A 26,682-nucleotide genomic window follows, 5' to 3' on the forward strand; every position below is an offset into this window, starting at 1 on the left:
ATTACATAATATTTGCAAAGTCTATGAATCGCCATGTATTGGGCGATACACAAAAGGATTTTAATAAAATTTTATACTTTGCTAGTGAATAGGTTAACAAAAGTATTGAATAATTACATTGCTAATGCCAATCCAATCATATGCCTATCTCTGTTTACCTGCTGCCACTTGTGTTTATCCTCTTTTAAATAAATTGTTATGCTTGTCACATTTGGCAGCATCCTCCTCCAATGCCTTTTTCAGCCCCTCCTGGCCTTTTCCTCCCACCCATCCTCCCTAACGCGTACCGTTACTGTAGGGCTGGCCCAGCTATCGGTAGGCGCTAGCAGTCGCCTACCTGAAAAAAGTTTTGGAAAGGACTTGCTATGGACCCAACCAACTCTATGGGAGGGAAGGTTTTCCCGATTACCCACCCCGGGCCTGCTGTAATAAGACAAATTGGTAAATTTGTGTTCACTGTGGTTTGAGAGATTACGCGAATAAACAAGATTTTAGAAGATTTTAGATTTTAGTTTGCAATTGTGTCATTTACAGTAAGAATACCACAAAGCGTGTCAAAATAGATGCCTCTAGTGTGTTTGTTTGGCCATCGGGTATACAGTTTGACAGAAACACAAAGAAATCACTCGCGTCTCGAGAGAACTTTCAGTGACACACATACGCAAGAAAATAGATGTCCAGTATGCAGAAAGTGGATCAGGAATTGAGTGCCCATTGACTGTGGGACGTGAACAATGCATATGGATCGTCTCAGCTTTTTTACAAAATACTCTAAGTCTCTTTGTGTTAAAAAAAAGAGGTTGTGGTGTGGGCATAAATTTCCCCAGTTCCCAGAGTTCATTTCAACTTGTACTTTTTGTACCAATATGTGCCTTTGATGTAATATATACCCATTAGATAGAAATATGTACTTTTGTAAAAGGGTGCTGACCAAGTGACAGCTTGTATTTCTCTCTATCTGTCTGTCTGTCTATCTATCTATCTATCTATCTATCTATCTATCTATCTATCTATCTATCTATCTATCTATCTATCTATCTATCTATCTATCTATCTATCTATCTATCTATCTATCTATCTTCTACATTTAACAAATAAAAAATATTTTAACATTGTAATGTTAATCACTTTTCTATGTACACTACTGTTCAATGTTTAAGGTCACTTGACGGCACTGTAAAAGTGAAAGTAGTGTCTACTTAAAAAATTACTTCACTTGGTAACACTTGAAAAATTTAAGTTTTTGCAACATAATGTTCTCACTTTAAATAAAAAAATTAAGGTGATTTTTTTTAATTACATCAATTGGTAACACCTAAAAAATATAAGCTTTTTCAACTTAATTTTTTTTTACTTTCAGAAAATTGAAAAAATAAAAAGTTAATCCAACTATAACTGATTGCCACGGAGCCCATAAGGGGACATGGAGAAAAAATGTAATAAAGTTTAGTTTCGCATGCGCACGTGAAACAAAACTTTTTAAAAAATTATGCACATGAAGGTTTCACGTGAGCAAATGAAACTAAACTTTAGATTTTTTTACTCCAATGTCACCTTAGGGGCTCGGTAGTTTGCCGTATAAAATGTTTATTCTTTAGTAAAAAGAGTAGAGTAGCCTACATTTTTGCAAATTTTAAGCAGATGTTAAAATATAACATAGTTAAATGAATTTCATGTTGATTTTGCTATGTTGATTGAGTTTACTATTATTCTAAAAATGTGGAAAACAGCATAAAGATTGAGTAAGTGACACCAACATTTTAAATGGTATGATACTTTAGAAGTTTTAGAAATGTTTACACAGTTTTGACAAACATTTTCACAGGGCCTGTTCAGGTCCGTCCTGTTTAGTTGAGCGTTACTTGGCTTTGTTTGAGTTGTTTGCTCTCAATACAACAAGATTTGCAAGTATTGTGAAAGTTGTAAAGGTGATAATCTCACAATTTCGTAATACCATTTAATAACATTGTATGCTTCACACATAACACATAATAGGAAAGGTGTGTTGGGATGATACAGAATTGTGATTGCAATACTAATAATATCTGATGGGTCTATCGTGTTTGTATTGTGATAAGCATGTTTTTATAACCACAATGTCATGGGAAAAGTACATTCACTGATTAGGTATGGAAATGATTCATACTGTGATGGATAACATAATCTACATTTTACATAGGTATTTGCATAATATGTTCACAAATGTGTGTATTTCCTTACAGCCTTCCTCCCAGCACCTGTGCTGTATGGACGTGCTATCGATAGCACCTGCATTTTGTGGGGAAAGAAATGTGGCCATACAACATCATGTAGCTATTACAATTTAGACCATTTCAGAAACAGGTATGTTTTCATTTATTCATTTGGCAGACACTTTTTTTATTCAACAATACTTTCAGCGAATTTAAGCTATTAACATTTGTTTTGTATTTTAGATTCCTGGGACTCCAGATTTTCTTTTTATTCGGTGGCTTCATCTGTTTCCTTCTGTCTTTTCTGGTGCTTCGAAGGATAAATACACAGCCAAACGATCAAATAAATGACGAGAGCAAAAATGAAAAGTCCTTAGATATGAAAGATGTCAAGCAGCCATTGAGCACTTCAGATGGAGAATGCAAAACGCAAAAATGTGTTTAAACGGCAGTAAACAGAAGGAAGGAAAACTCCATTTAAGGACTGAAAGGAGTGAAGCAATAACTGACATTGAGATCTGGAGACCTCTCATGTTTCCTTGGTAATCTGGCTGTACCTTATGCAGCTCTTCATGCTAAAACAGGCCAAGTAAATGACACAGGATGAATCCCAGCCTATTCATTTCTGTTTACAAATGTTTTCAATGAAAAAGGTTTAACAATGAAACATACTAATGCAGGGAACCAAATTCTTCTGCCAAAAAACATGTTAATGTGTTTGTTAAACACGTCTTTACACACTGTTTATCAGTGAGAACAAGGTATTGGGACTGTGACACTAAATATGCTTTTATACGCTTACAATGTGAAAATTATGTTGTTTGAACTCACTGTTAAGTTTAGACATGGAGCCATGTACATAGAGAGGTGAATAACTATGAATTATCGTTTCAGAGCCCTTTTTTATTTCAGACTTTCTTACTTAGTATTTTTGTCTTGTTTTCAGTAAAAATATCTAAAAATTCTTCAATTATTTTCTTGATGAGCAAAATTACATTGTTTTTAGACAAAAAATATAAAATTTGGATGGATTTGTGCATGAAACAACCAAAATAAGGTCTGCCAATGGAAGAAGAAAAAATTTCTTGAAATAAGTTTACTTTTTTCATAAGCACTTATTTCAGGAAAATGTTTCTTTTTTTATTGGCAGATTTTTTTTGCTTGTTTTGGGCACAAATTAGTTTGAATTTTATATTTTTTGTCTAAAAACTAGACTTATTTTCCTAGGTCATTTTGCTCATGAAGAAAATACACCTTGATTGGAGAATTTTTCGACATTTTTATTGAGAAAAAAATACAAAAATACTAACATTCACACTGCAAAAAATTATTTTCAAGATAAAAAAATTCTTAGTATTTTTGTCTTGTTTTCAGTAAAAATATCTAAACATTCATAAATTAAGATGCTTTTTCTTGATGAGCAGAACGATGCAGGAGGGTGGGTCTAGTTTTTGGACAAAAAATATAAAATTTAAGTGATTTTGTGCATAAAGCGAGCAAAGGGATCTGCCAATGGGGTAAGCAAAATTTTCTTGAACTTTTCTTGAATTTAGTGTTGAAGAAAAATGTTCGGGATTTTTTTGCTTGCCCCATTGGCAGATTTTTTTTCTTGTTTTATGCACAATCATTTATATTTTATATTTTTTGACTAAAAACTGGACTTGTTTTCTTGGGTCGTTTTGCTCATCAGGAAAAACATCTTAATTTTTTTTATATTTTTACTGAAAACAAGACAAAAATACTAAGAATTTTTTTCTTGAAAATCATTTTTGCAGTGCAGTATGTTATGCTTTCATGACAAAGCTGTTTAGTAACTTTTATACTGTTTTATTATAGTCTATATGCGCACCAATAGAGGCATTCTTTCGTTTCAGTATATTTGAAATATATCACATCTCTTTAAAGGTTTCAGTGTAAGCAACATGTATTCATACAGTAGCAGTATAATTATGAACATATGAAAACATCAGATTCACTGTGGTAAACTTTACGGATTGCAAGTCACATGGTTATATGTGAAATATATTTTAATCTTTACATTTAAATACAGTGGGGTGGTTTTTTGGACAGGGTCTATAAAATGCATGTTTGGCTCAATTAAAAATCACCTTGCGGTGCCATTTTTTCTGTCTTAAAATGCACACCAGTAAAGTTTTTTTCTTGGGTAATTTTTGTAAAACCTACTTGGAGTCCTGGATTAATCTAAACCCTGTCTGGGAAACTGCCCAAATATGTGGGTTGTGGAGGCTTTAACCTGCTGAATTAAAATACAAATTTCATATTTCATAAATGACATTTTTTTTGTATAAAGTTTCGTGTGCAATATTAAATATGCATTTACATGACAAATGTGACTTTGTCTGTGAAATCCAGCCTAAGTCGTAATCTAATAATGATCAAATGTAACAAATAATCAAATGTAAAGTGAGCAAAGTATTACATTTCTTATTGCATATGGTAATAGCTTGTTTTAAATACAAAATGTGGCTTAACATCTGTGTGTTTTCTGCTACAGAGTATGTGCATGGACAGACATGAAAAGTGTGTCTGTTACAGTTAGAGGAAATGAAGCGACTCAAATGCTGAGTTGAGCCTCTTTGGATGCTCTCACAGTGTCAAGTTTCACTTGAATGTTGTTTGAACTCTTAACATCAACTTCATATCAACCTAGTAGCTCTAACATGGACCACATGCTACTACAAAGACGTGAGTCTTGTCATTTAAGAGGACAATCAGATTTTTTCATGTTGAAGTGCTATAATTGGGTCCCCATGCTAGCAACTTAGAAAATTTAAAAAAGATCAACCCAGTAACTTAGTTTTGGTAAACCATTCTCTGCAATCATGTAAAAAATAGGTCTTTAAAAATTTGGCTCGCCTTGTGATGTCAGAAGGGGATAATACTGCTCCTTAATTTGTACTATCCAACCACAGAACTGCCATTTAGTGCAGAGATCACCTCAATTGCATTGAAAAGGACAAACACAAAATGGTATTTTTGCTCACACCTACAAAGTGTTAATTTTAACATGCTTTAATAAACAGCATTAATACTGTATATATATCATGGATCTATCTGTTGACCTCTATTGGATGAAAAGATATCAGAATCAGAGGTTGGTGAGAAAAAGCTTCCTGTTCTCATTCCAAGCCTGAGTTATTTATCTAGTCTCATCATCTCTTTTATTTATTGTTAAACCCAGATACTTCATTCACCTGTATGCTGGTATTATCCAGCTGTTTTTTTTTTTGCATTAAGCCATGCACTGATAAATTAAATGTAAAAAAACTGTAAATACAGAGTACTGACATGTGATAGACTAGATTTTCAAATTCTTTCTCACTTTCACTGAGACTCTGTGGAGCTTTCGCAACATTGCTCTGGTTGTTTACATATCTCCACAATCTTAAAAGTTCAAATGTTTGGCTAGTAAGTGTAGTCTAGTAAGCCCCTGCTGCTACAGTAAATACCTACACCATCTATAATAAGGCATTTTTTAAAAAACTTAAAAGACTAATTTACATTGCTTTGGCAATAAACATCATGTGTATTTGTCTCCTTTAATAAAAAAGAGCACCAGCCAACAAACAAAGTACATTGATGAATGCATGAAGAGGCATTATTTATAAAGTGTAATGCAACATGTTACACTATGTAACCTTTCTAGTGCTGTTGATGTTGTATACATATAAAATAGATAACATTTAATCCAACACTGAAAGGAGATAGCTTTGTATAATTGTTTTTCTGGCTTAAATAGATCTATTTTTTTGCAAAGACTGAAACATCCAGACTGTTTCCTTCTTTCATTCTGTTGTGAAAGAGTTCACGAGGATTTAATGTTTCCTGTAAGGGAGACAGAAAAGCACATTTCCTTTCAACAGAGGAATTTCCTGGGTCATCAAAAAAAAAATTGTGTGTCAATGGGGGGGTCAAAATAATTATCGTGAACACATTAAGTGTGACAATTACAGTACCTTGTGTTTCTGGTCACCATCTAAAGCATGGGTCTGTTAGTTTTAGATTTTTATAGACACTTTCATAGTTGCACATTTTCCTATGTTTTATTTTTGTAAAAACATATAAAATGAATAAACATAATTCAAATTAATGAATTTGAGAAATGTTTTATGATAAGTGTACTTACATAAAAATATTATAACTTATTTAAAATGTTACACACTCACATAAATCTACATAGGAAATGTATTAGTAACTATTCGGTTGTTTATTATTTTAAATATATTTGATCTGTTTGTTTGATTATCTTAGCTTATGGCGCCATCCAATGGCTAAAGAGAGCATCACAGCGCTACTGCTCAAGTAACAAAGTTTCCTGTGAACTTAGCTTTACTAATTTTCTGATATTGGATATCAGTTGCTATCCAAACTAACCTATACTCAACATTTACTTATAATGGCTAAATAAAAAGAAAGGAAAAACACATGAAGTAAAGCTGTTTAGGGCTGACTAAACAGTTATTCTGTGTCATCCTCTTATGTAGGTATGTAAAAAATATATTTAACAGATACATTCATACAGGCTTTTTTCTTACACTGAATTATTTATAGTGTACATCTTGAAAATATTAAGACCATTTAGGAGAAATTATGCAAGAGCATTCACCGAGCGCTCTGAGGAATGAGGTCATGTTTTATTTTTCAAACTTCTGGACTCTGGCCAGTGGACCACCAGAGCCAAAGTAAACTCTGAAAACAAACGCTGCTAAATAGCACTAACAGTGGTTTACTGGCTTGTAATCATAGGGGAACCATTTTAAGTGCCATATACCTATGTAGCACCTGTGTAGAACCTATTGTGCTATATAGAACCATAGAACATAGATGTGCTATATCACCCCTGGATGGTTCTTCATATGTGCTTTATAGGTGCTATATAGCACTAAAAATGGTTCCCCTATGATTACGAGCTTTAAGTGCTATTTATTTTTTAGAGTGTACATTTAAAGACATTTGCATTGCATCAGACAGAAGTGGATATAGTGTTTGCTTGTGTTGGATAGTTTAGAATAGCTGAAAGTCTTTTTGGCAGTTCTTACGGAAAATGTTTGGACTGCATTTACACTATAGGTTTCAAGTTTTGCTCCATCAAATATTTTGCAATTCAATTCTAATAAGACAAATACATCTCAGGCGTCTACAACTTTTTTGTGAGCAAGGGCTACCACAATGGATGAAACAATTTGTAGGACTATTTTTTAGGACTACTTAAAACTTTATTTTATTTTATTTATTATTATATTTATTTGAGAATTTTTTGTGCTTTGGTTTAAAATAAAAGCTTCAGGTGTATTCTTTTCTTAAAAGCATTGATGATAATGCTGTTAACTGTCGAGAAAGATTAAAACTAAACTAAAAGTGAAGTTTACTGACCTTGCATACAGTGTGTCTACATAAAGGGTGCTTTGTAACTGTAAATTCAGTGCTAAAAGTTTGCATATACATATTTACTTGTTTAATGTTTTATTTCTTTGTGGACTTCTGGTGATGGTCCGCCCATGGAGAGAGAACTAATTTGAATGTTTACTAAATCCTGCATAATGTGCCTTTAAGGATTTGTTCATGTTATTATCTCTTATAAAAATTTTCATCTTTGGTATTTTTAAATAATGAATTTAATAATTGAATAATTGTATTGCATGATTTTACTGCTCCTACTGATCTCTCCATTCTTTGTAAGTGGGAAAACTTTAAAAAATCATCAATGTATTGTAACGTCTGCAGTTACTCATTCCTCCAACCAACAGAGGGAGTCCTCGCCCAAATACTGATCCCTCTCCAATTGGTCTGTTGTCACTTCCCAATTGCTATAACCTTGGGTGCTTCTCAATAGAGGGCATGCACGTGACGTCACCTTCGGCGAAAGTGACTGCGGTTACGCCCACTGAGTGGCAAAAGACAGAGCGGCAACATTTGTGTACAATGTGAAATCAGCTAAAACGTCTAAATGGGAAAAGGCTGTTGTGCGATAGACTGTACTAACAGATTTAACAAGAATTCTGAGCTATTGTTTTACAGAATGACAAAAACACCGAAAAGGAGAAGTAAATTGATCGTTCATGCCAACGTCCACAGACCACAGGTTTGATAAGTTGCTAGGGTCACTATCAAGCAGATGTTTCACTTTCTACTTAAAAGTATTTTTTCAAGTATTTGTATTTGTACACAATTTAAATGTAATTAGGTATTAAATCAATTTTAATATGCAATATTAAAGAATACACAGTATTTCTCTATGCTTTAGAATGTAGTGAAGTAAATTTTTTCCAATACAAACATCCAAAGCACAGATGCTTTGAAAATGTAACCAATGTAAAGTGTTGTCTACCTCTGCTATCAAGTCCAATTAAATTCAATTTAAGCTCATAATAGTCAGTTTTACTGGCATTTTCGCTGCAGCCACTATGAAAACCAGCCATTTTGTTTTTGAACGTTTGCCACTCAACAGGGCGAGTTCCGGTGTGGTCACGTGGAAAAGTGACGTCAATGCATACCCTCTATATGCATCCTTTGTTTCCTTGGTCCTATGACCCGGAAACCGATCGAGCTTTGCCATCTTGAGAACATCTCAATTCTTTAATTGTACCACGAGGAGGTGAGGAGTTTGAAGGCTTAAGGAGTCATGAGCGAGGATACACAAGTGTATACTATGCGTAAAATATTTTATTATCTAAACATGACGAACGTATGTTCACACTGTCACATCTTCAAACATGCATAAATGTTGGTATTAATCATTAAATTATTGTAAATGTACACGTTTTTCACAATATTTTTAATATTTATGTATAGATCACCGATCTAAATGATCAGTGGTATAGACACATATATTAATTTTACAGCACTTTTATGAATCTACTCTGACTAAAGTATGTATTAAACTTACTTTTTCTTGTTAAATATTTTTGGGTTTTAATGCACTTGATAATTTGATAACAGAGAATGAACTTTATACAGAGAGTGAGGAATGAGGATATGCGCTTTCACTTAACGCTTCGTCTCCTCTATTCTCGCTTACAAAGTAAGAGCGATGATGCACAAATAAGAATTGAAATGCACCCCTTGTAGGTGCCTCTCAAAACCCAAAATTATGTTTCCCTGCTGCTCTCTTCACTAGCATGTGACCTAAAAACTGCTGTTTATTGGCTTTTACATCTCAGCTCTTCCTATTTAATATTATTGTTTAACATAGATCTGACATGTGCCGTATACATTTTAGTCCACTTTGACTTTTTATTTTAATACAGTACAGTGGGGCAATGTAGGCTACCCAAGTTATATATGGTTCGAATGAGAATAAAGCCAAGAGCCAAGAAAACAAAGGCCAAGAGTCTGAAAGATTCAGTTTGAAAGTTGTTTATTTTTTTCTCTTTTTTTCTTAAAACATAATATACACATTCTCAATGTTCTTGCTTGTAGTAAATGTACATATAGGAATATCTAACTAAAATAATTTGAGTTTCTTTTGAACATTGCTGAGTGATTGCTAATAAAATGTTATAGTGACAAGTAAATTGGCCATTATAACATGTTGAGATTTGTTACCAAACCATTCCATAGTCATGATAATGTAGCAGCTGCAGATACCAGAATTTTTAATAAAGTAAAAAAGATTTATGAGCGTCATTAAGTTATTATGCAGAAAAACGAATGGCTAAGATCCAGACAGATACAACGCTTAACACTTTTAGTACATCCATAAAATATTTGTAGTAAATGACCCAATATAAATGTACAGCTTGACTGTGAATTGGTACACATGATGAGGCTTGCTAAAAATGTTGATGGGCAAAGCAATGAAGGTGAATTTAGGCTCCGAATGTCAATGTAAGTAAGATACTGTATGTGATTGGGCTTAAAGTTTACACACAAAGTTGAAGTTCTCTCGTTTGTTTACATTTGTGTATACTGTAAGTGTATATGTGTGTCTCATACCCTTTCCAGGTCACTGGGCCTCAACACTTTCCCAATGAAGAGAAGAGCTCCGGATGGCTCATCTCTGACTAGAAAGAGGAAGGGGCGGTCCACGTGGTATTTTAGTGCCAGTGATTGGCCTTTCGCAGTGGGGGTGGTGGCGGCATACTCGGTACCTTCTGGAGCCGTCTCCATGACAACCTTATGACGGACAGAGTTTAACTTGACTGATTGAGTGGTAATTTTGATAAGGTCTGTTTCTGCTAACCATTCGGATAGACCTGAGAAAACAAGAACATAAACATGAAAACCCTCTAAGACATGTTTTCTTGTAAATAAGCATTTTTATCCGGCTCTTATGTTTAGGTTCAGTACTTTCACTTTAATGGCAATGAATAGGTTGTTAGTCAGTTTCAAATTCAGAAATGGTATTTTAAAAAAGTAAGCCCAAGTACATGCAAAAATCTCTACTTATAAAACAGTCCTTTCTGAATAAAGATAAAAGGCTAATATTTTATTCAGTAAACCTCTTTTAACCAGCTAAAAAACTTCTTTGACATGTGTGTGCCGTCTTTCACCCAATTTTTCCTTTGTGCATGTTGTAGTGTTTCACAGATTCTGCCAACAAACCATTATTTCTGAACGGCCTGAGGCTGGGATTTGACGGATTTAAAGTAAAAGCATTTGTTAATACGTGCTGAGAACATTCGGTTAATATCAGTATCTCATTTTTGACAGAGGTGGCGTTGATCAGCGTTTGCATCTGAGCTCTTAACATAGCAGTGACATATTATATAAGCAAGAACTATCAAGAAAACTGTGACCAACTAGCAAAAGATGAGCTTTCCTATTGAATTAGCCTCACTATATTGAACAATAAAGGAAAAACGTGAAATAATGGTCATGGCTCACCCAGGTCAGAGAGAGATGATAGCAGATCTGTGCTGTAACTGACTTTCATAACGGGCAGGGTGAGTCCCACCTGCACCGCGTGGAGGGTATTGGCGAGGTCCTGGACAAATTCAGCAGTAAGTGCTTCCTCTATCAGCGTCAGGTTCTGAGTCACCTCATCGGGCAAGAAAAAATACATGCTTACTCCATCCTGCATAGGAACCTGGGCAATCTGTGAGAAGATGAGATAGAGATTATATGGCATGTCCAAAAATACAACATCCTTTGGGTCACTTCAGAAAATGTAGTCTTTAAATGTGCAAATCTGCAATCATCTAATCACTCGAGTCATAATGCTGTAATGTACATAACTATACTGCATAAACATGAACTGAAATGTGAGCATCCCTGTCATTTTTTGTGATTTCTACATACATTTTGTGAAAATATAACCTTGATGTCTTTAATATTGGCTGAGTAAGATCATGTCAAAGATTGAGATGTAATGGAAAAACTTTGATACTCCTAATGTCATTATTAGAATATGTGACTTTAGCCTGGATTTCACATACTCAGGGTCACAAATACGCAATTTTACAATATATAAACATCCTGTATCTTAAAATTTCAATACAATAGGTTCTAGTACCGTACAGCCAAGGTCAGGGTCAATGCCCATTCTGATTGGGTAATTTTCTTGCGCCATCATGGGAATGAGAACTGGTGCTTCTCCATCCATCTGGAAGTTCTCCATCTTGTTAGACTTGCTGAAACTAGTTATCCATTTACCTTCAAAAATCTATATTATCATTATTTTCTAAGTGACATCCTTATTGACAAATCAAAATGTGTGGAAGGGAGCACAGCAGGAGAAATGTATTTACCCTTGAAATAGGCTGCCCCCACTGGCAAGATGGCGGTGTTGCGCAGGACAGATGAGGGAAGGACTTGGTCCACTTTGTTGCCAGTCTTCTGTTTAAACCAATCATTAACAACTTTGAGATCCCTGGCTCCACCTGTAATAGTATGAGGGCGTACTCCGTATTGCTTCTCTACACTGTTGAGGTAATCCAACTTAAGACGCAGCTCTGAAAAAACAGGAATAAGTAAGGATATGTGCAGCTCTTCTTCAATTCATCTAACAATTTTATTTTTCTCTTTCGTGGACACACTCACATAAAATGGTATACTCACTCCTAGCCAACAGGATGCGTTCTGCAGAGCTAAAGCCCTTGGCTGATGCACTGAGTGAGGATAGAAGGTCTCTCAGTGTGTCATGGAGATGACTGTCTTGCAGAGTGTGGTAGCGTAGAGCCCTGTACATCTGCGTCTCAGCTCGTTCAGATGCACCTATAAAAGATGACAGAGTAAATCTAGGATTATGGTGGATCACAGTAGGCTGATATCTAAGCTTAAGGTCAAGATAAGATTGTCTTAGCTCAAACTAAGATGTTATAAACTCAAGATAAGATCTTCTAAGGGCGTAGTCACACTATCCAAACCAAACCGGTTAACCCCTGGCTGGCTTGCAGAGGTGAACTGGAGCGCGGTTCACTTGGGCCCAGTCGCAGAAGGCTATAGTGTGAGTGCAATCGCGCCTGAGCGCAATTCGAAAGGAGAGACGTCAATTGCGCGACCACTTACCTTCATCTGCCTTCTTAAAAATCTTCTGATGCGCGCAGCAGGGTTACGCGAATGTCCGAGTTGCACACATGACAGACCAACTAAGCCATACGATGGCATGTGAGAGGGCTGTGTGTCATCGCGCACCGAACAACTCCGAATAAAAAACACAGACTTAACATTACGATGGGTTCCAGTGTTAACACTGCAAAAAAATTCTTAAATTAAGATGCTTTTTCTTGATGAGCAAAATGACCCAAGAAAATAAGTCTAGTTTTTAGACCAAAAATATCAAAATTAAGTGATTTTGTGCATAAAACAAGCAAAAACATCTGCCAATGGGGTAAGCAAAAAACTTTTTTCTTAAACACTAAATTCAAGAAAAATTCAAGAAAAATTGGCAACTAAGAATTTTTTTTCTTGAAAACATTTTTTTTTTGCAGTGAAGAGAGCACTTTACTTCCTGCTTTGTTCAAAACAATCGCATCCTAATGACGAAAACCCACCCCGGGCTTGGATCGATAAAAGTACAGTGTGAGTGTGTGCTTCTGGGGGAGTGGGGAGGAGGACAATCGCGCTGGGGCATGGTTTGGTTTGGATAATGTGAGTGCAACCTAAACTTATGATAAGATCATCTTAGCTCAAACTAAGATCTTCTAAACTCAAGATAAGATCGTCTTCGCTCAAGATAAGATCTTCTAAACTCAAGATAAGATCGTCTTAGCTCAAACTAAGATCTTCTAAACTCAAGATAAGATCGTCTTAGCTCAAACTAAGATCTTCTAAACTCAAGATAAGATTGTCTTAGCTCAAACTAAGATCTTTTAAATTCAAGATAAGATCGTCTTAGCTCAAACTAAGATGTTATAAACTCAAGATAAGATCTTCTTAGCTCAAACTAAGATCTTCTAAATTAAAGATAAGATTGTCTTAGCTCAAACTAGGATCTAAGCTCAAGATAAGTTTGTCTTAGCTTAAGATAAGTTAGTCTTAGCTCAAACTAAGAATGACGAAAACCCACCCAGGCTTGGATCGATAAAAGTACAGTGAGTGTGCTTCTGGGGGAGTAGGAGGGGGGACAATCACGCTGACTCATGGTTTGGATAATGTGAGTGCGACCTAAACTTATGATAACATCGTCTTGGCTCAAGCTAAGATCTTCTAAACTCAAAGATCGTCTTAGCTCAAACTAAAATCTTCTAAACTCAAGATAAGATCATCTTAGCTCAAACTAAGATCTTCTAAACTCAAGATAAGATTGTCTTAGCTCAAGATAAGATCTTCTAAACTCAAGATAAGATCGTCTTAGCTCAAACTAAGATCTTCTAAACTCAAGATAAGATCTTCTAAATTCAAACTAAGATTTTCTTAATTCAGATAAGATTGTCTTAGCTCAAACTAAGATCTTCTAAATTCAAGACAACATTGTCTTAGCTCAAACTAAGATCTTCTAAACCCAAGATAATATCATCTTAGCTCAAACTAAAATCTACTAAATTCAAGATAAGATTGTCTTGGCCAAACTAAGATCTTATAAACTAAAGCTAAGATCTTCTAAGCTCAAGATAAATTTGTCTTAGCTTAAGATAAGTTTGTCTTAGCTCAAACTAAGATCTAAGCTCAAGATAAGTTAGTCTTAGCTTAAGATAAGTTAGCCTTAGCTCAAGCTAATCTAAATCTAAATTCAGATAAGATTGTCTTAGCTCAAACTAAGATCTTCTAAATTCAAGAAAACATTGTCTTAGCTCAAACTAAGATCTTCTAAACTCAAGATAAGATCGTCTTAGCTCAAACTAAGATCTTCTAAATTGAAGATAAGATTGTCTTAGCTCAAACTAAGATCTAAGCTCAAGATAAGTTTGTCTTAGCTTAAGATAAGTTTGTCTTAGCTCAAACTGAGAATGACGAAAACCCACCCAGGCTTGGATCGATAAAAGTACAGTGTGAGTGCGTGCTTCTGGGGGAGTAGGAAGGGGGGACAATCGCGCTGGGGCATTTCAAGCTTAAACTAAGATTTTCTAAGCTAATGTAATAATAAATAGGTGATTAGTGAACAAGAGCAGACCTCACCCATTGAGAGCTGTGAAAAGGCTGCTGATATACTCATGGGTGACAGAAAGACGCTGGCCTTGGGGTCACGTGCCGCCAGCTGACGGAACAGGTTGTAGCCAAAATCGGAGGTCGCAGCAGCCAGCTTGGTGCGTGGTGTGGTAAAAAGATCAACCACCTCCTCCTCACCATCAGCCTCATCTGTCTGTAGAGAGAGTGTAAAGTTGAAGCTTGTGGAGCAACAGAATAAGTATAATTTCTGAACACCTTTCTCTACCATCTGAGCATGTGAGAGGCAGATAAGGCTCCATAAACCAAACAGCAGGGCTATCGTCTTCATCCTGACAAATACAAAAATAGATCAGCACCGTTTACAAAGATCAACTGTTTGGCACACTTTTAAAAAACATTGTTGATTCAAAAAATAATTTTGGTAATATTAATATATGAGAATCCTGCAAAAATTTACAAAATCTGAATCTCATTTTTTGAAGGAATTTACAATTTTTTACATTTATGCATTTGACAGACTTTTCTGACTTATACAGCACTCAAGCTTCATATTTTACTTTGATCAGTATGTGTTTTCTAGGAATTGAACCCATGACCATTGGTTCAAGTTGCATTTGCAATACGATACCCTTTGAGCTACAGGAACACATACCTCAGTATGGTCATTTGTTTTAAGAAAAACATTAAAACAATATAAAACTAACTTAAGCTAGAAGGGAGTGATGCCTAAACTTTACATAACACATGACACAGTTAACTTCAGGCATAGTTCAAGGATTGGATGAGTTCCTACAAAAAAAAAACAGACACTCAACACAAAAGCTTTCCCATGTTCCTTTAGCACATCTGGTTGTCATTAAAGTGTCTACCAGGTTTTTTTTATATCCATCACTGGAAAAAATAATACACCTAACACATTTTTCACATTAATATGACCAACTCCCACACTGTATCTGCCACGCAGTTAAAAGGGATGACGACGACTCAACTCTTATTTCATATTAACAATTAACAAACTATTAAACAGATAAAATAATAAATGCACCATTTTGAAGCTATGCATTATAACATTACAATTAACCTTAAAATGTACTGTTAATAGAAAACATGAAGCCTTTTTAGAAAAGCTTTTCACTCCTCGCGTTACTTCTTCCTATCCCAAAAGCACTGCAATGTATTTTCTATTTACAAATATGCTAAATTAATAAACACAATCTTAAACTTAAAATTTAAAGAAGAGAAGAACAAACTCCTCAGGTTAAAAATAACGCATTTTTATACGAAAAAACAGTTACAACGCTTTACCCATCAAATAAACAATACAATTTATAACATTTCTGACCTGTTTTCTTCTTTCACCAGATCGACCGTCCACAGCTGCCTGTCTCCGCCAACTGTGCGCGCGCACTACAAGCACGAGCAGCGTTTCAGTGAAGATTCCCGCCCCGCGCTGACGACTGAGGAGAAAGTCTATTACGGTAAATTATCCTGGTTTCTAAGTTATAATAATAACAAAACACAATAAGTAAATATTTAAAGGTCAAATGCAGTAGAAAATAAATATTAGGTCATTTAGGCGTAGTTTGTTTTAAAATTTGCGTTTTATTTTTTATAACTGTTAGCATAAAAAAAATGCTAGGGCGATGCACTTCAATTAATACTTCTGTACACGCAATTCAGAAAATAACTGAAAATCAGAGTGTATTTGCAAAATACAACGTACATTTATGATACTATTACAGGCATATCATTATAGGATTATACATATAATTTGTCTTTATGGCATATTAATGTGATTTAATTGTCATTGTGTACAACCACACATATTAATCATTACAAAAATTCTTAAAGTTATATAACTTTCCCCATTAGAGTTAGAGTTACACAACTTTCCCCAGCTGTTTTTTAAACCAAAAACTAAACAATGGTCATCTTCACGTGTTTAGGTGTTGCATACTGTAATGCAGGTCATGAAAAACAACACCTTGCATTTCACCAAAGGACATACAGCAAGCAAAGTCTGTAATATAGACAGATCCATGCACTATTTTCCTTTTAGTTCCCTTGTTCCATTTCCTGATGTCCAACGAACTGCTGTGGGACTGTTTCCCTCCACATATTTAACATGTAACTTAACATGTTTTCATGTGGGCCATCACTTAGTGTGCTTGGTACAGTTCTGCTGTCATTTTCAGTTTGTGGCTCATCGCTTGGATCAGCTGTCGATCCAGGATTGGGGTTGGTGACCATTCCCAGGAAGAGAGGGGTGTAAGATGCATCATCCACCAGGGCAAAGATGAAAGGCATGTTAACTGCAAACATGGGAATGGTACGGACAAGGGTAAAAGAGGTCGCGGCCGAGGCTTTGGCCCCCTGTTCGTTCAGTTCCATACTTGAGGCATGCTGAACTCCTGATACCACTAACGGGCCCTGTGCGATTCTGGATAGTTCAGGGCCGGTAAACAACATGCCCAGACCTGAAGAAATAGATAAGACTGTGTATTTAAGTGTATACTTATCTAATTATATACCCTAAACCCACCCTTAACCCTGCAGTAGGCTTTCGATACATTTTTACGCGTACGCGAGGGTCCGTGTACAGTGCGTGTGACGCAAATTTCATCATCAGAATAGTATGCACGCACTACTGGATCTGTGAGGCTGTGCATACTTTGTACACATTGTTGCGCATACAGAAGTAGTACATAGTCTAATTCGACCATGTGTGTATGCTCGCGTACACTTAAAAAAATGACTTAACCCTAAACTTACCCAAAACAACACGCAAAAGCATAGTACAGATAATGTAGTATGAATAGTTAACAACACCTAATATGAAGTGTAGATATGAGAATATATAAGATTCACAACATAATGTTATTTGAGCATGTGTGGAGAAAGTTGTCTCTTACCCATGTTTGTAAGTGCTTGCCTCAAATCCTGTTTGGACTCGAGCTTGAATTTGGGAAGTTTAACATGCATAGACTTTTCACTTGGAAAATGTTCATACAGGTCGGATATGTTGAGTTTGGCAGCCGTGGTTGCCAGATTTCCATGTGCTGGCATTACCACCAGAAAGCTCATGTTTCCTTGGAAGGGGAATCTTGCAAACTGAGGGGGATATGATGAACACCAAGCATTGTTAAATAATTATATAATATTATAAAACGGTTAGTTCCAATCCTTGATTCTGATTGGTCAATAGGTATGCTTTATTCATGATAAAACACGGCTATGACCAATTCACCCAACGGTTCTGTTTATTACTGCGCCCTTAGCAACACCCTTAGCAACCACACATATCGGTTTGTTGTTTTTATTTGAGCTTTCATGCATATTACACATTGGAACACATTTTTTTCATGGTCAGGGACTATTTTTTCTAGTGGAAGGATGCTTTTATTGATTTAACTTCATGAAAGTTGCACTAATATTTTTTTTACTTTAATATTGTGTGGTAACCGTTTTATAAAAGCAATAAGGTACTTGAGGCAAGTGCTGTATCATGAATAAGTAACAGCTTATTGCTTACATAATAATACTGTGTCTACAGGTTGAAGAACATTATGATTAACAAAACAAGCAGGAAAAATTCAAAGGACCAAAGTTACCTGAGTTCCATCCTTTCCATCCACAAACATACTGAGTGGATATCTGGATTCCATCATCATGTCTACCTTTACAGAGGATTTTTTGTCAATGTAGAAGAAATCCTTTACGGTAAGCTTTGAGTCAAAGCGAGATTGCCATTCTCCTAAGAGTAAGAATAAAATATTTGCATCACTTTACAATTTTTTATTGCTTATTAATATAACATACATTATTTGCACCAGAACCTAATCAAATTTACAGATAAATTGAACCAACCTTTAAAATGGATGGCGTTTATCAGCATTAGAACAATATTAGGCGGAAGACTGGACATAAAGTTGGTTATGTGACCTTTGGTGGCTTCCTCCACCCAATGATTGACTTCTTCAATTGAGGTCAGTTGTGCAGGTTCAGATTTATACAGGTGCATAGTTCTGTCCACAAAGTCTTGGTTTACATTAAAACCTTTTCAAAGATAAAAGCAATTAAAAAATGTACCAAAGACACAACCTCAAGAAATTGCATAACTTAATGGGTTTGTTCAATACATTGTTTTAAAGCAAAATTTTTCCTCTGGTTATTACTGTGTTGGTTTTTTGGCAGAAACTAAAATGTCATAGATTCCTCACCTGGTATGAGGTAGAGACGGGATGCCATTTTGACAGCCTTAGCATTTAGTTGTTCTTGCAGACAGCTTAAGGTTTCATGAAAATTAGTCATTGCATGTGCCTGAAGGACTTCTAATAACTTCTCCTCTGTCTTGTTTTTTGCACCTATGGCATTAGAAACATTATATTTATCTACAGTATTTGAAATATGTAAACATGTGTCACTTGTTTGTCACTAATGTTTGCCATTAAATCAGACAACTAATCATTATTTAAAATGAAGGCCCTTTTCATGCATAGCTGCAATGTAAATTGTGTGTGTGGGTGTGCATGTGTGTAGAGGTTTTTATACATTGTGGGGTCCAAATGTCCCCCCAATGATAGTAAACAGTGTTATTTCATAATTATGTCAAAGATTATGGGGGGTCCCCTAGCTAAGCCTCACCCCTACTGGCCAAGCCTCCATCATTATAAGTTTGCCATGATTTCACAAAGTAAGATGCACTGTAAAAATATGCAGCATTTTTGTCAAATCAACGTGTATATATATTTTATGTTACTTTAACTTAAAAAAATAAGTTAATAACCTCTTAAAGTTTCAATGTACCATGGGAGGAGCACTGCATTTGATTTAAAAACAAAAAGCTTAACATGTCACATATCTTTGGAAGGCTGAAATTCTTGTATAATGAATGATATACACCGTTTTAAGAAACAATCAACACAGTGAACAATAAGTGTCCCTTTTAGCCGTTTTTTAGCATTTTTCAGGAATGCTATTAAACAATTTCAACTTGATTTTAAAAGGGTCACATTTTAAAATGGTAGGTTGAATTGACTTGCAAAACCAAGTGGTTTTAACTTCATGCTACTTTTTTTACAGTGTGTGATCAACATTTTAATCAATGAAAATCCTAATTATCCTTAACTCAAACCTAACCATTTTTACCCCTCAAATTAGTGTTAAACAATAGTTTAAGATTATTTTTTTTTAAAGCTCCTAACCCAGTCCTAAATCTAAATCTAACAATCTGACAATTCCTACAGAAAACAGCGTGAGGCGCACTTGAGAGTTTACATTAATTTTAGACTTTTAGATTAGTTTATTGCAAAATTGGAACAAATAATGGACAGTATGTGTTTGTGTGTGTGTGCATGTGTGTGTGTTTATGTTCCCCAGTAAAATTACTCACCCAGAGCGAGTTCAGCAAGTGCTAGAGAAACACTTAGAGGAGATATAATTATATTTGGTTGTTCAGGCCCAGGCTGTAGATTCTCTAAAAGCTTCAAGCCAAGTTTGGCTACCGAAGCACCCACTGCACGTTGAGCATTCAACCTTAAAATTTCGTTGCATTTCACTTTGTCTGAGGCCTGGAAAAGAGGGGAGTACCAGATTTTAGACTAGATCTGCTTTTATAAGGTGCTAAAGAGAAACTGTTAACAAAAAATATATGTTTTTATTAAGATTCAAGAAGTTGTTTCTTACCAATTGACCAAACCTAAATATAAAAAGCAGCGTAAACACCACAAGGCAATGCTTCATGCTTTTGTTGGCCTGGAACACAAAATATCTGGCTATAAGACTTTTCAACTCAATAAAAAACAATAATTGGCAAATGCAGCAATGTTTTATGTTTGTAAACACTACACACCACTGTGCAATGAATGTTTTTCTGTGCAGAATTAAATGTAAAGGTTTGCATTAAATAAAGTCACCAAGACAGCTCAACATGGTAATAAAAAGTATTAAAGTGTTTGTTATTTGAAAATGAAATCAATAATAAAGTAATAATTTGATCATATAAAATAATTTGTTAAAATTTTTAAAATATATTGTGCTACCAAAATGTATGAGAGTCCTTGTTATATTACGCAATAAGCTGAGTCAGTGCCAGAACATTTCTAGCTTGCAAAGTGTTGAATTATATGAGAAAACAATAACAAATATGAACATAAAACATGGCATAACATTTGCTTAAATTATGTTTGAAATTTTGCTACATGTAAAATTGTAATTGTTTTAAAACAATGTTGTAAGATTATAGAATATAAATATAATAGATATATTATGTATTAGAATAAATTCTGTAACAATTTCAATTTCTGCAAAAACTGATTTTTACAAGATCTTCATAGCTGTTGTAAATCTAGAAATGTTATTTCACACGTGCTTGTATTACAGCTAATCTATGAAAAAGTCAATGCTAGACTAAATATTATGATAAATGTCAACCGTAAGGCTTTATGTTCAGCTAAATAGCCAAAGCTGTTAAAAAACCAGACAAGTTAAACTTACCGAACAAAGATTTTGACAGCAATGTGATGATAAATATAGGGAAAGTGAATGATGTGGTTCTAAGACTGATCACTGTGAGTAAAATGGTGTCAGACACTGTGCTGTTGGTTAATGTTTTATAGCTCATTGACTTGTGTCACTGTTTAGTTTTGAATGTAAATATGAATATATGTGGTCCAGCGGTCAAACTCAAGAATCTCCACATAGCCACCAAAACAGGAACATATGCCATAGTTTAACAAGAAAAGATTATGTTTTTTATTTATATAGTATGTCAATCATTTTAGTCCTTGAAAACATTTTCCTTTTCCTTCATATATATGTATATTTATAAATAACATTAAAATAAATTGTTTTTAGAAAGTGCAATCATTTTCTTAAATAAGACGGGTGATTTAAAAAATATAAATTAACATTGGTAAAAGAAATTTCTTAGAAGTTTAAATTTCCTTGAATTTCCTGCTCATCCCCTAACCTAAATATATTTTGCATAATTAAACATCTCTCAGAGTCTAAAGTTTGTTAGTAAATCTTGCTTTAATATTTGAACCACTGGCATTAATAGAAGTAAGTAAAAGTTTTAAAACCTACAAAATGCATTTGTCCAGTTTGCCCTGCAAGTCCAGTTCTCCACCCACGCAAAACCTTGAATGCTTATTCCCACCCCCTGTTATAATCAATGTCACTATACTAAAAATCCAGGGGTCCACCTGCCAAAAAGTCATCCTAGGTGACCAAAATACACAAACTCTGCAGAATTAAGCATTCTGTTAAACCAAAATATTAAAAGTGCAAATTTTAATCATTTTATACGCATATATAAATATAAATCACTAGCAGCAAATCTAACACAGCCCACCTCTTCCTGATAAGATATTGATCGATGTTGTCATCAGAAGGTCACTTTCCATGTAACAAATATGTCACCATGTACAACTTATAACAGTTTGTCATCCACATGTTGGACTCTAGAGGGCGACAAAGCTTCTGGTAATGAAGGAAATGTAAGGTCTGCGTTTGTAAAAATCACATGTCAGGTAAACATTACATTATTCTTGTCAAGTACACATTGTAATTATTATTGTACTGTATGTCAGTGGTTCTCAAACCGGGGGCTGTGGCCCCCTAGGGGGCTCTGAGTGGGTGCCAGTGGGGGCGGTATATTTTATAAAATAAATTAATTCATCATTCATTTTGTGTAATTAAATATCTTAAAAAAAACAGGGCTGCACAGCTAATTAAAGTTCAAATTTCACTCATTTTGGAGTTTAATTCAACACTTAATTATAATAATAATAAAGAGTTAATTTAACATATTTAGAGTATAAGTTGTTCGGAGTTGAAGTTAAATGAGTTAATCAAGCCAGTTTTAACTTTAGAGAATTACACTCCACCCACACATTTCAGTCTTCTGTTTCTTCTGTGTCTCCAGATTAAACAATAAGTAAAAATAAATAATTCACACTAATTTTTTAATGCTCCTGTAATGCAAACTGTAACTTTGTCCTCTTCATCAGCATCTTTGAAACCTAAAATTGCATTTGTTTATCAAACTTGTTAAGTTTGTTGGCTCTTTCATTTAAAGTTACCATCATTGCGATCAGTGTTTGCATTTTATCAGCTTATTTGCATTTAAAAGGACACACCTAAAAGTGAGCAATTTCAACATGCTATATTAAATTATCTGTGGGGTATTTTGAACTAAAACTTCACGTATGCAAAGACGTATTTTACACAATCTCATTATATGACCTCCTTTAACAGTTTTGTGAGTCAAGGAAACTCTGGCCTACTAAATAAACTCTTAAAAATGTTGAAATCAATTCTGTAAGAGTTAATTTAACACTGAACGTTTTGCTGTGTGGTAACCTACACTACTAAATTAAATAATTGAGTATGTTTTGTTTAATTCAAATTGTAAGTTTTGGGATGTTTTATGTCATACATTTTCTTTGGGGTGGCCATGAAGGGATGCACAACAAGGTGAGGGGGGCACGCTGAAAAAGTTTGAGAACCACTGCTGTATGTGTTCACTTTGAGTGGTGCAAACTGGGACAGTACCTTTTCAAAAATTAAACTTTTTTATTTATAAGAACAATCATGTGATCCCGGGTGGTGTCCATTTGAGTTGACGTCATTTTCCAGCATTGCAGTTTCTGTGATGCACGACACGTCTTGACACTGGAATATCCATATGTTAAATTAACGTATTGGGTTCAACTGTGTACTTTTCTGAAGGGTACCAATCAAGTGACACCTAGCGACAATCTTTTGACCATTATTTCTGACAGTGTTTGCTTACATAAAATTGTAAGATAAGAAAATAAAACAGTAAAAATGAATGGACATCATGACTTTATATGGACACCTTCATACGTGATGGTGTTATAATGTTATTAAGCCTGATGGTTCAGTTCAAGGTGACCCAGGACCTAAAAGGAAACTATTATCACAACCGACCTGTATCACTTGTGCAAAGACACCCTGTATCAAAAATCAGAGTTCAGAAATATTACTGATAAATGCATATCATGTCTAGGTGATTTTATTGTATTACAGCATCCCTCTATGTATTCAGTTAAATGCTAAATATATAATAATCATTTTTAGTAGGTGATGAACTGCTCCCAAGATGTGCATCACTAAATTTGAGAGACTTAAAATTCAAAGGTTAATTAACTAAACTTTTTAAACTTTTGTTACTGTTATGCTATGGTGTTGGTGAGTGACAATTTCTAAATCACTTGCTGTTACACAAATAAATGTCAAGAAGTCTTTGTTATGCAAGATGCAGTATGTTTGACTAATGGTGGGCATTTTAATGTAGTTCTAAACGTCAATCATCATTATGCAGGGCTCAAAATTAACTTTTTTATTTGGGAGCACTGGTGCTCCCAACTTTAAAGAGTTAGGAGCACCAGCAAAAATTTAGGCGCATCCATCCAAAAATTAAAAAGCACCACAACTACAATGTAAATGTTAATAGATTTATTTTATTAAAAATAAAACACCACCGCCGGGCTTTACACATCCTATGGCCAGCATTTAAAAGTTGGTCTTCTATTTTATTTTATTTTATTTTTTGCTGCATAAATTCCTAAATGAATACCCAAATGCTGTTGAAATAGTATAGCAGCAATAATAATTTAACAATTACAGGTAACAATTACAATTGATTAAGATTACATAGAAAATCTAGCAAACAAGTAAAACACTGATTAATTGTGACATTACAAAAAAGTGACCCTAATATAGAAGGCTAATATATATTGGTATTGATAACTGCATTACCAGGATGCTTTTACTACTAAATAGGCAATGTTTTAAAAAAAATACAACAAAAACATACCATCAGCATTGTCGTATTCCACGTCAACATGGACCAAAAGGATGTTTGTCGAATGTCCATTCACCAGCGCATGCGCACATACACCATCAAACACACTTTGACAGACAGGTCGGTGTTTCCATCAATAATAAACACATTTGTCATGACACGTCTTGTGTTTTTGGCACTTTCGCCATGTTTAAGCAAGGTATGTCTGGCGCTTAAAATGTTTTGATTCCGCCATTAACACCGTTTTACAGGATTTACAGTAAACACAGTAAGTTACATTTTCATAACGGAGACACTCGAAATCTTTAAGCCACTCTCTCTAAAAGGTTTAACGTCAACTCGTATTTTCCGGTGGTGGAGTTACATTTGAATCCGGATCGTCGTAAAAAAAATACAGTAACAACCTTAGCTGTAATAGGCTCGCTCTCGTCATGCTCTTTTCACATTTCCGCGCTTCACGGCAACAAGGAATGACTGACGCTCATATTAGCCAATCTGCGGTCGTCATTAAACGCAAGAACTTAATGGTGAAATTTGATTGGTTATGTATCGTTGGAGAGAACACTGAACCTGGGACAGCGCCAGCACGCAGGATCACAATCAACTCGCGTCACAACAAAATGGGCAGTCGCACAAATGCTCCAAAATATATTTTAAGGTCGCACAGAGTATATTTCGGTCGCATATGCGACCAAAATGGTCGCAATTTCGAGCCCTGTTATGGGCGTATATAAGGCAGCCTTCAGGCCTCAGGGTCCAGCTGGAATTTTTCCAGCATCCCTCCTCCTCCCCACCTCCTCCTTCACTGCTCTCTTTCTTCCTTTGTGCAGTTTCTGTTGCAGGGGGTAAAAATTGGGGCTCGAGCCCCGGCCTCAGGTTTGCTCTCTCTGAAGGTTCAGAGATCTGGTGCAGAGCTTCCTTTGGGGACAGCAAGCCAAGTTTGTGAACTAATCGAATTTGGCTGTATACATATAATATTATCTTGATGCATTAATGCTTAGTCTGATTATTGTTTATTTTTGTATTGTATTGTTTTAACAGCACAAAATGTTCATCTGAAACACGCAGCCTGCAGGTTCATCAGGATTTCCCACGACTCGTTGATGACATAGGGAAACCTCATCCTCACTCTCGCACAGAGAGCTTTTGTCAGTCTCACAGCAGGTCTGTAAGTCTGACTCCCCCGCTGCTTCTGTGTAGAGTTTCAACCAGTGCACCAGTGTTTATCTTCTTGTCATTCATCTCTTCACAGACAAGAGCACCTCTTTGTCTTCTGCCTGCTCTTCAACACATAATCTCAACTTCAGGCTGAGCCCGTTCCTACCTTTCCAAAGACCTTTGAGAAAATCAATCATTCGATCGTACTTTAATACAATAAAAACTATTATTTTGTCCATTCCTCTTAAGGAAAGATGAGGTAGAATAAAAAACAATAAATTTCAAGAAATTATAGGAATAAATAATACACAATAATAATACATAATACAGGACGAGACAATGCATGAAAGTAGTCGATACGATCCTAAAAAGAGATCTTTGCAGCGGGTGCGAAAGAACCTTTTTAGCCCTTTTTATTTATATGCCGCTTTTCACAATTGTTAATTGTTTCAAAGCAGCTTTACATTAAAAAAATGCAGGAGAAAACACAGAAAAACATAAGAAGCAGAGTAAAGTGGCTAAGATTAACCCGTACTAGTTAGTGTAATAATAATTTAACATAAAGAAGAGAGTTCTAAAATAAGCCAATGTCAGCTGACTCCAGGGGTTGAAAAAAACTTCTAGGAAAAAACCCTGTGGGGAAAGTCCTAGGGAAAAAAAAACCCTTGAGAGAGGCAGACACAGCTGATTCTATAGAGAATAAACTATATATTAGATACTATTTTATACAATTTTATATGAATTAAAACATTTAAAAATATATATAAACGGGAAGCGATCTGTGGTCATGCCAATGCTATCTCACAAGAATTCGTACATATTTTACGAGTTTTTTTTATTTGTATTAATTCATACAACCACATAAGTTTTTGTACGATTTGCCTTGACCCCTTTGAAGTTGGGATTAGGTGTGGCGTTAGGGGTTTGGTCTAGTTTTTTTCATGAGAATCGTACTGTAATGAGAGCCATCATGACTCTCTCTGCTGGCCT

At 35.1% G+C, this 26,682-nt stretch overlaps 3 protein-coding genes across 4 annotated transcripts in view; 1 reads left to right on the forward strand and 2 right to left on the reverse strand.

Annotated features, from left to right (window-relative positions):
* slco2b1 (solute carrier organic anion transporter family, member 2B1) overlaps nt 1-4,684 on the forward strand; it is a 41,807-nt gene extending 37,123 nt beyond the window's left edge. The window contains exons 15-16 of the mRNA XM_073871101.1: nt 2,223-2,343; nt 2,436-4,684. Of these exons, the coding sequence (XP_073727202.1) occupies nt 2,223-2,343; nt 2,436-2,637 (323 nt within the window). The 3' untranslated portion in view covers nt 2,638-4,684. The remainder of the gene's footprint in view (nt 1-2,222; nt 2,344-2,435) is intronic.
* Nucleotides 4,685-9,553: 4,869 nt separating this feature from the next.
* Nucleotides 9,554-16,139, reverse strand: serpinf1 (serpin peptidase inhibitor, clade F (alpha-2 antiplasmin, pigment epithelium derived factor), member 1). Its single transcript, XM_055180558.2, has 8 exons — nt 16,045-16,139; nt 14,968-15,031; nt 14,712-14,895; nt 12,213-12,368; nt 11,903-12,106; nt 11,668-11,807; nt 11,040-11,250; nt 9,554-10,408 (listed from the first exon to the last, which is right to left on the reverse strand). Exons 2-8 carry the CDS (start codon nt 15,028-15,030, stop codon nt 10,143-10,145), a joined length of 1,224 nt encoding a protein of 407 aa, XP_055036533.2. The 5' UTR covers nt 15,031; nt 16,045-16,139; the 3' UTR covers nt 9,554-10,142.
* Nucleotides 16,140-16,284: 145 nt separating this feature from the next.
* serpinf2a (serpin peptidase inhibitor, clade F (alpha-2 antiplasmin, pigment epithelium derived factor), member 2a) lies at nt 16,285-21,862 on the reverse strand. Of its 2 annotated transcripts, none has more exons than XM_055180556.2 (8): nt 21,789-21,862; nt 20,388-20,456; nt 20,095-20,272; nt 18,923-19,066; nt 18,570-18,758; nt 18,314-18,456; nt 17,615-17,813; nt 16,285-17,179 (listed from the first exon to the last, which is right to left on the reverse strand). In XM_055180556.2, exons 1-8 carry the CDS (start codon nt 21,795-21,797, stop codon nt 16,758-16,760), a joined length of 1,353 nt encoding a protein of 450 aa, XP_055036531.2. In that variant the 5' UTR covers nt 21,798-21,862; the 3' UTR covers nt 16,285-16,757. The 2 variants fall into 2 exon arrangements, with proteins under 2 accessions (XP_055036531.2, XP_055036532.2); XM_055180557.2 differs by lacking the exon at nt 21,789-21,862 and adding an exon at nt 21,198-21,287.
* Between the last annotated feature and the right edge of the window lie 4,820 nt (nt 21,863-26,682).

The sequence above is a fragment of the Misgurnus anguillicaudatus genome, chromosome 9, assembly GCF_027580225.2.
Source record: "Misgurnus anguillicaudatus chromosome 9, ASM2758022v2, whole genome shotgun sequence".
NCBI lineage: Eukaryota > Metazoa > Chordata > Actinopteri > Cypriniformes > Cobitidae > Misgurnus > Misgurnus anguillicaudatus.

Bases quoted from the DNA above. Each gene is read 5' to 3' on its own strand.
- serpinf1 (XM_055180558.2), bottom strand. From the start codon at position 15,030: ATGAAGACGATAGCCCTGCTGTTTGGTTTATGGAGCCTTATCTGCCTC. The intron at 11,251-11,667 runs GTACTAGAACCT...ATCTTCTCACAG, and splicing joins ACCCTGACCTTGGCTGTACG to ATTGCCCAGGTTCCTATGCA. The intron at 10,409-11,039 runs GTGAGCCATGAC...TTGTTTTCTCAG, and splicing joins ATCATCTCTCTCTGACCTGG to GTCTATCCGAATGGTTAGCA.
- serpinf2a (XM_055180556.2), bottom strand. The intron at 19,067-20,094 runs GTGAGTAATTTT...CTAATGCCATAG, and splicing joins ACTTGCTGAACTCGCTCTGG to GTGCAAAAAACAAGACAGAG. The intron at 17,814-18,313 runs GTAACTTTGGTC...TATCCCCCTCAG, and splicing joins ATGGAAAGGATGGAACTCAG to TTTGCAAGATTCCCCTTCCA.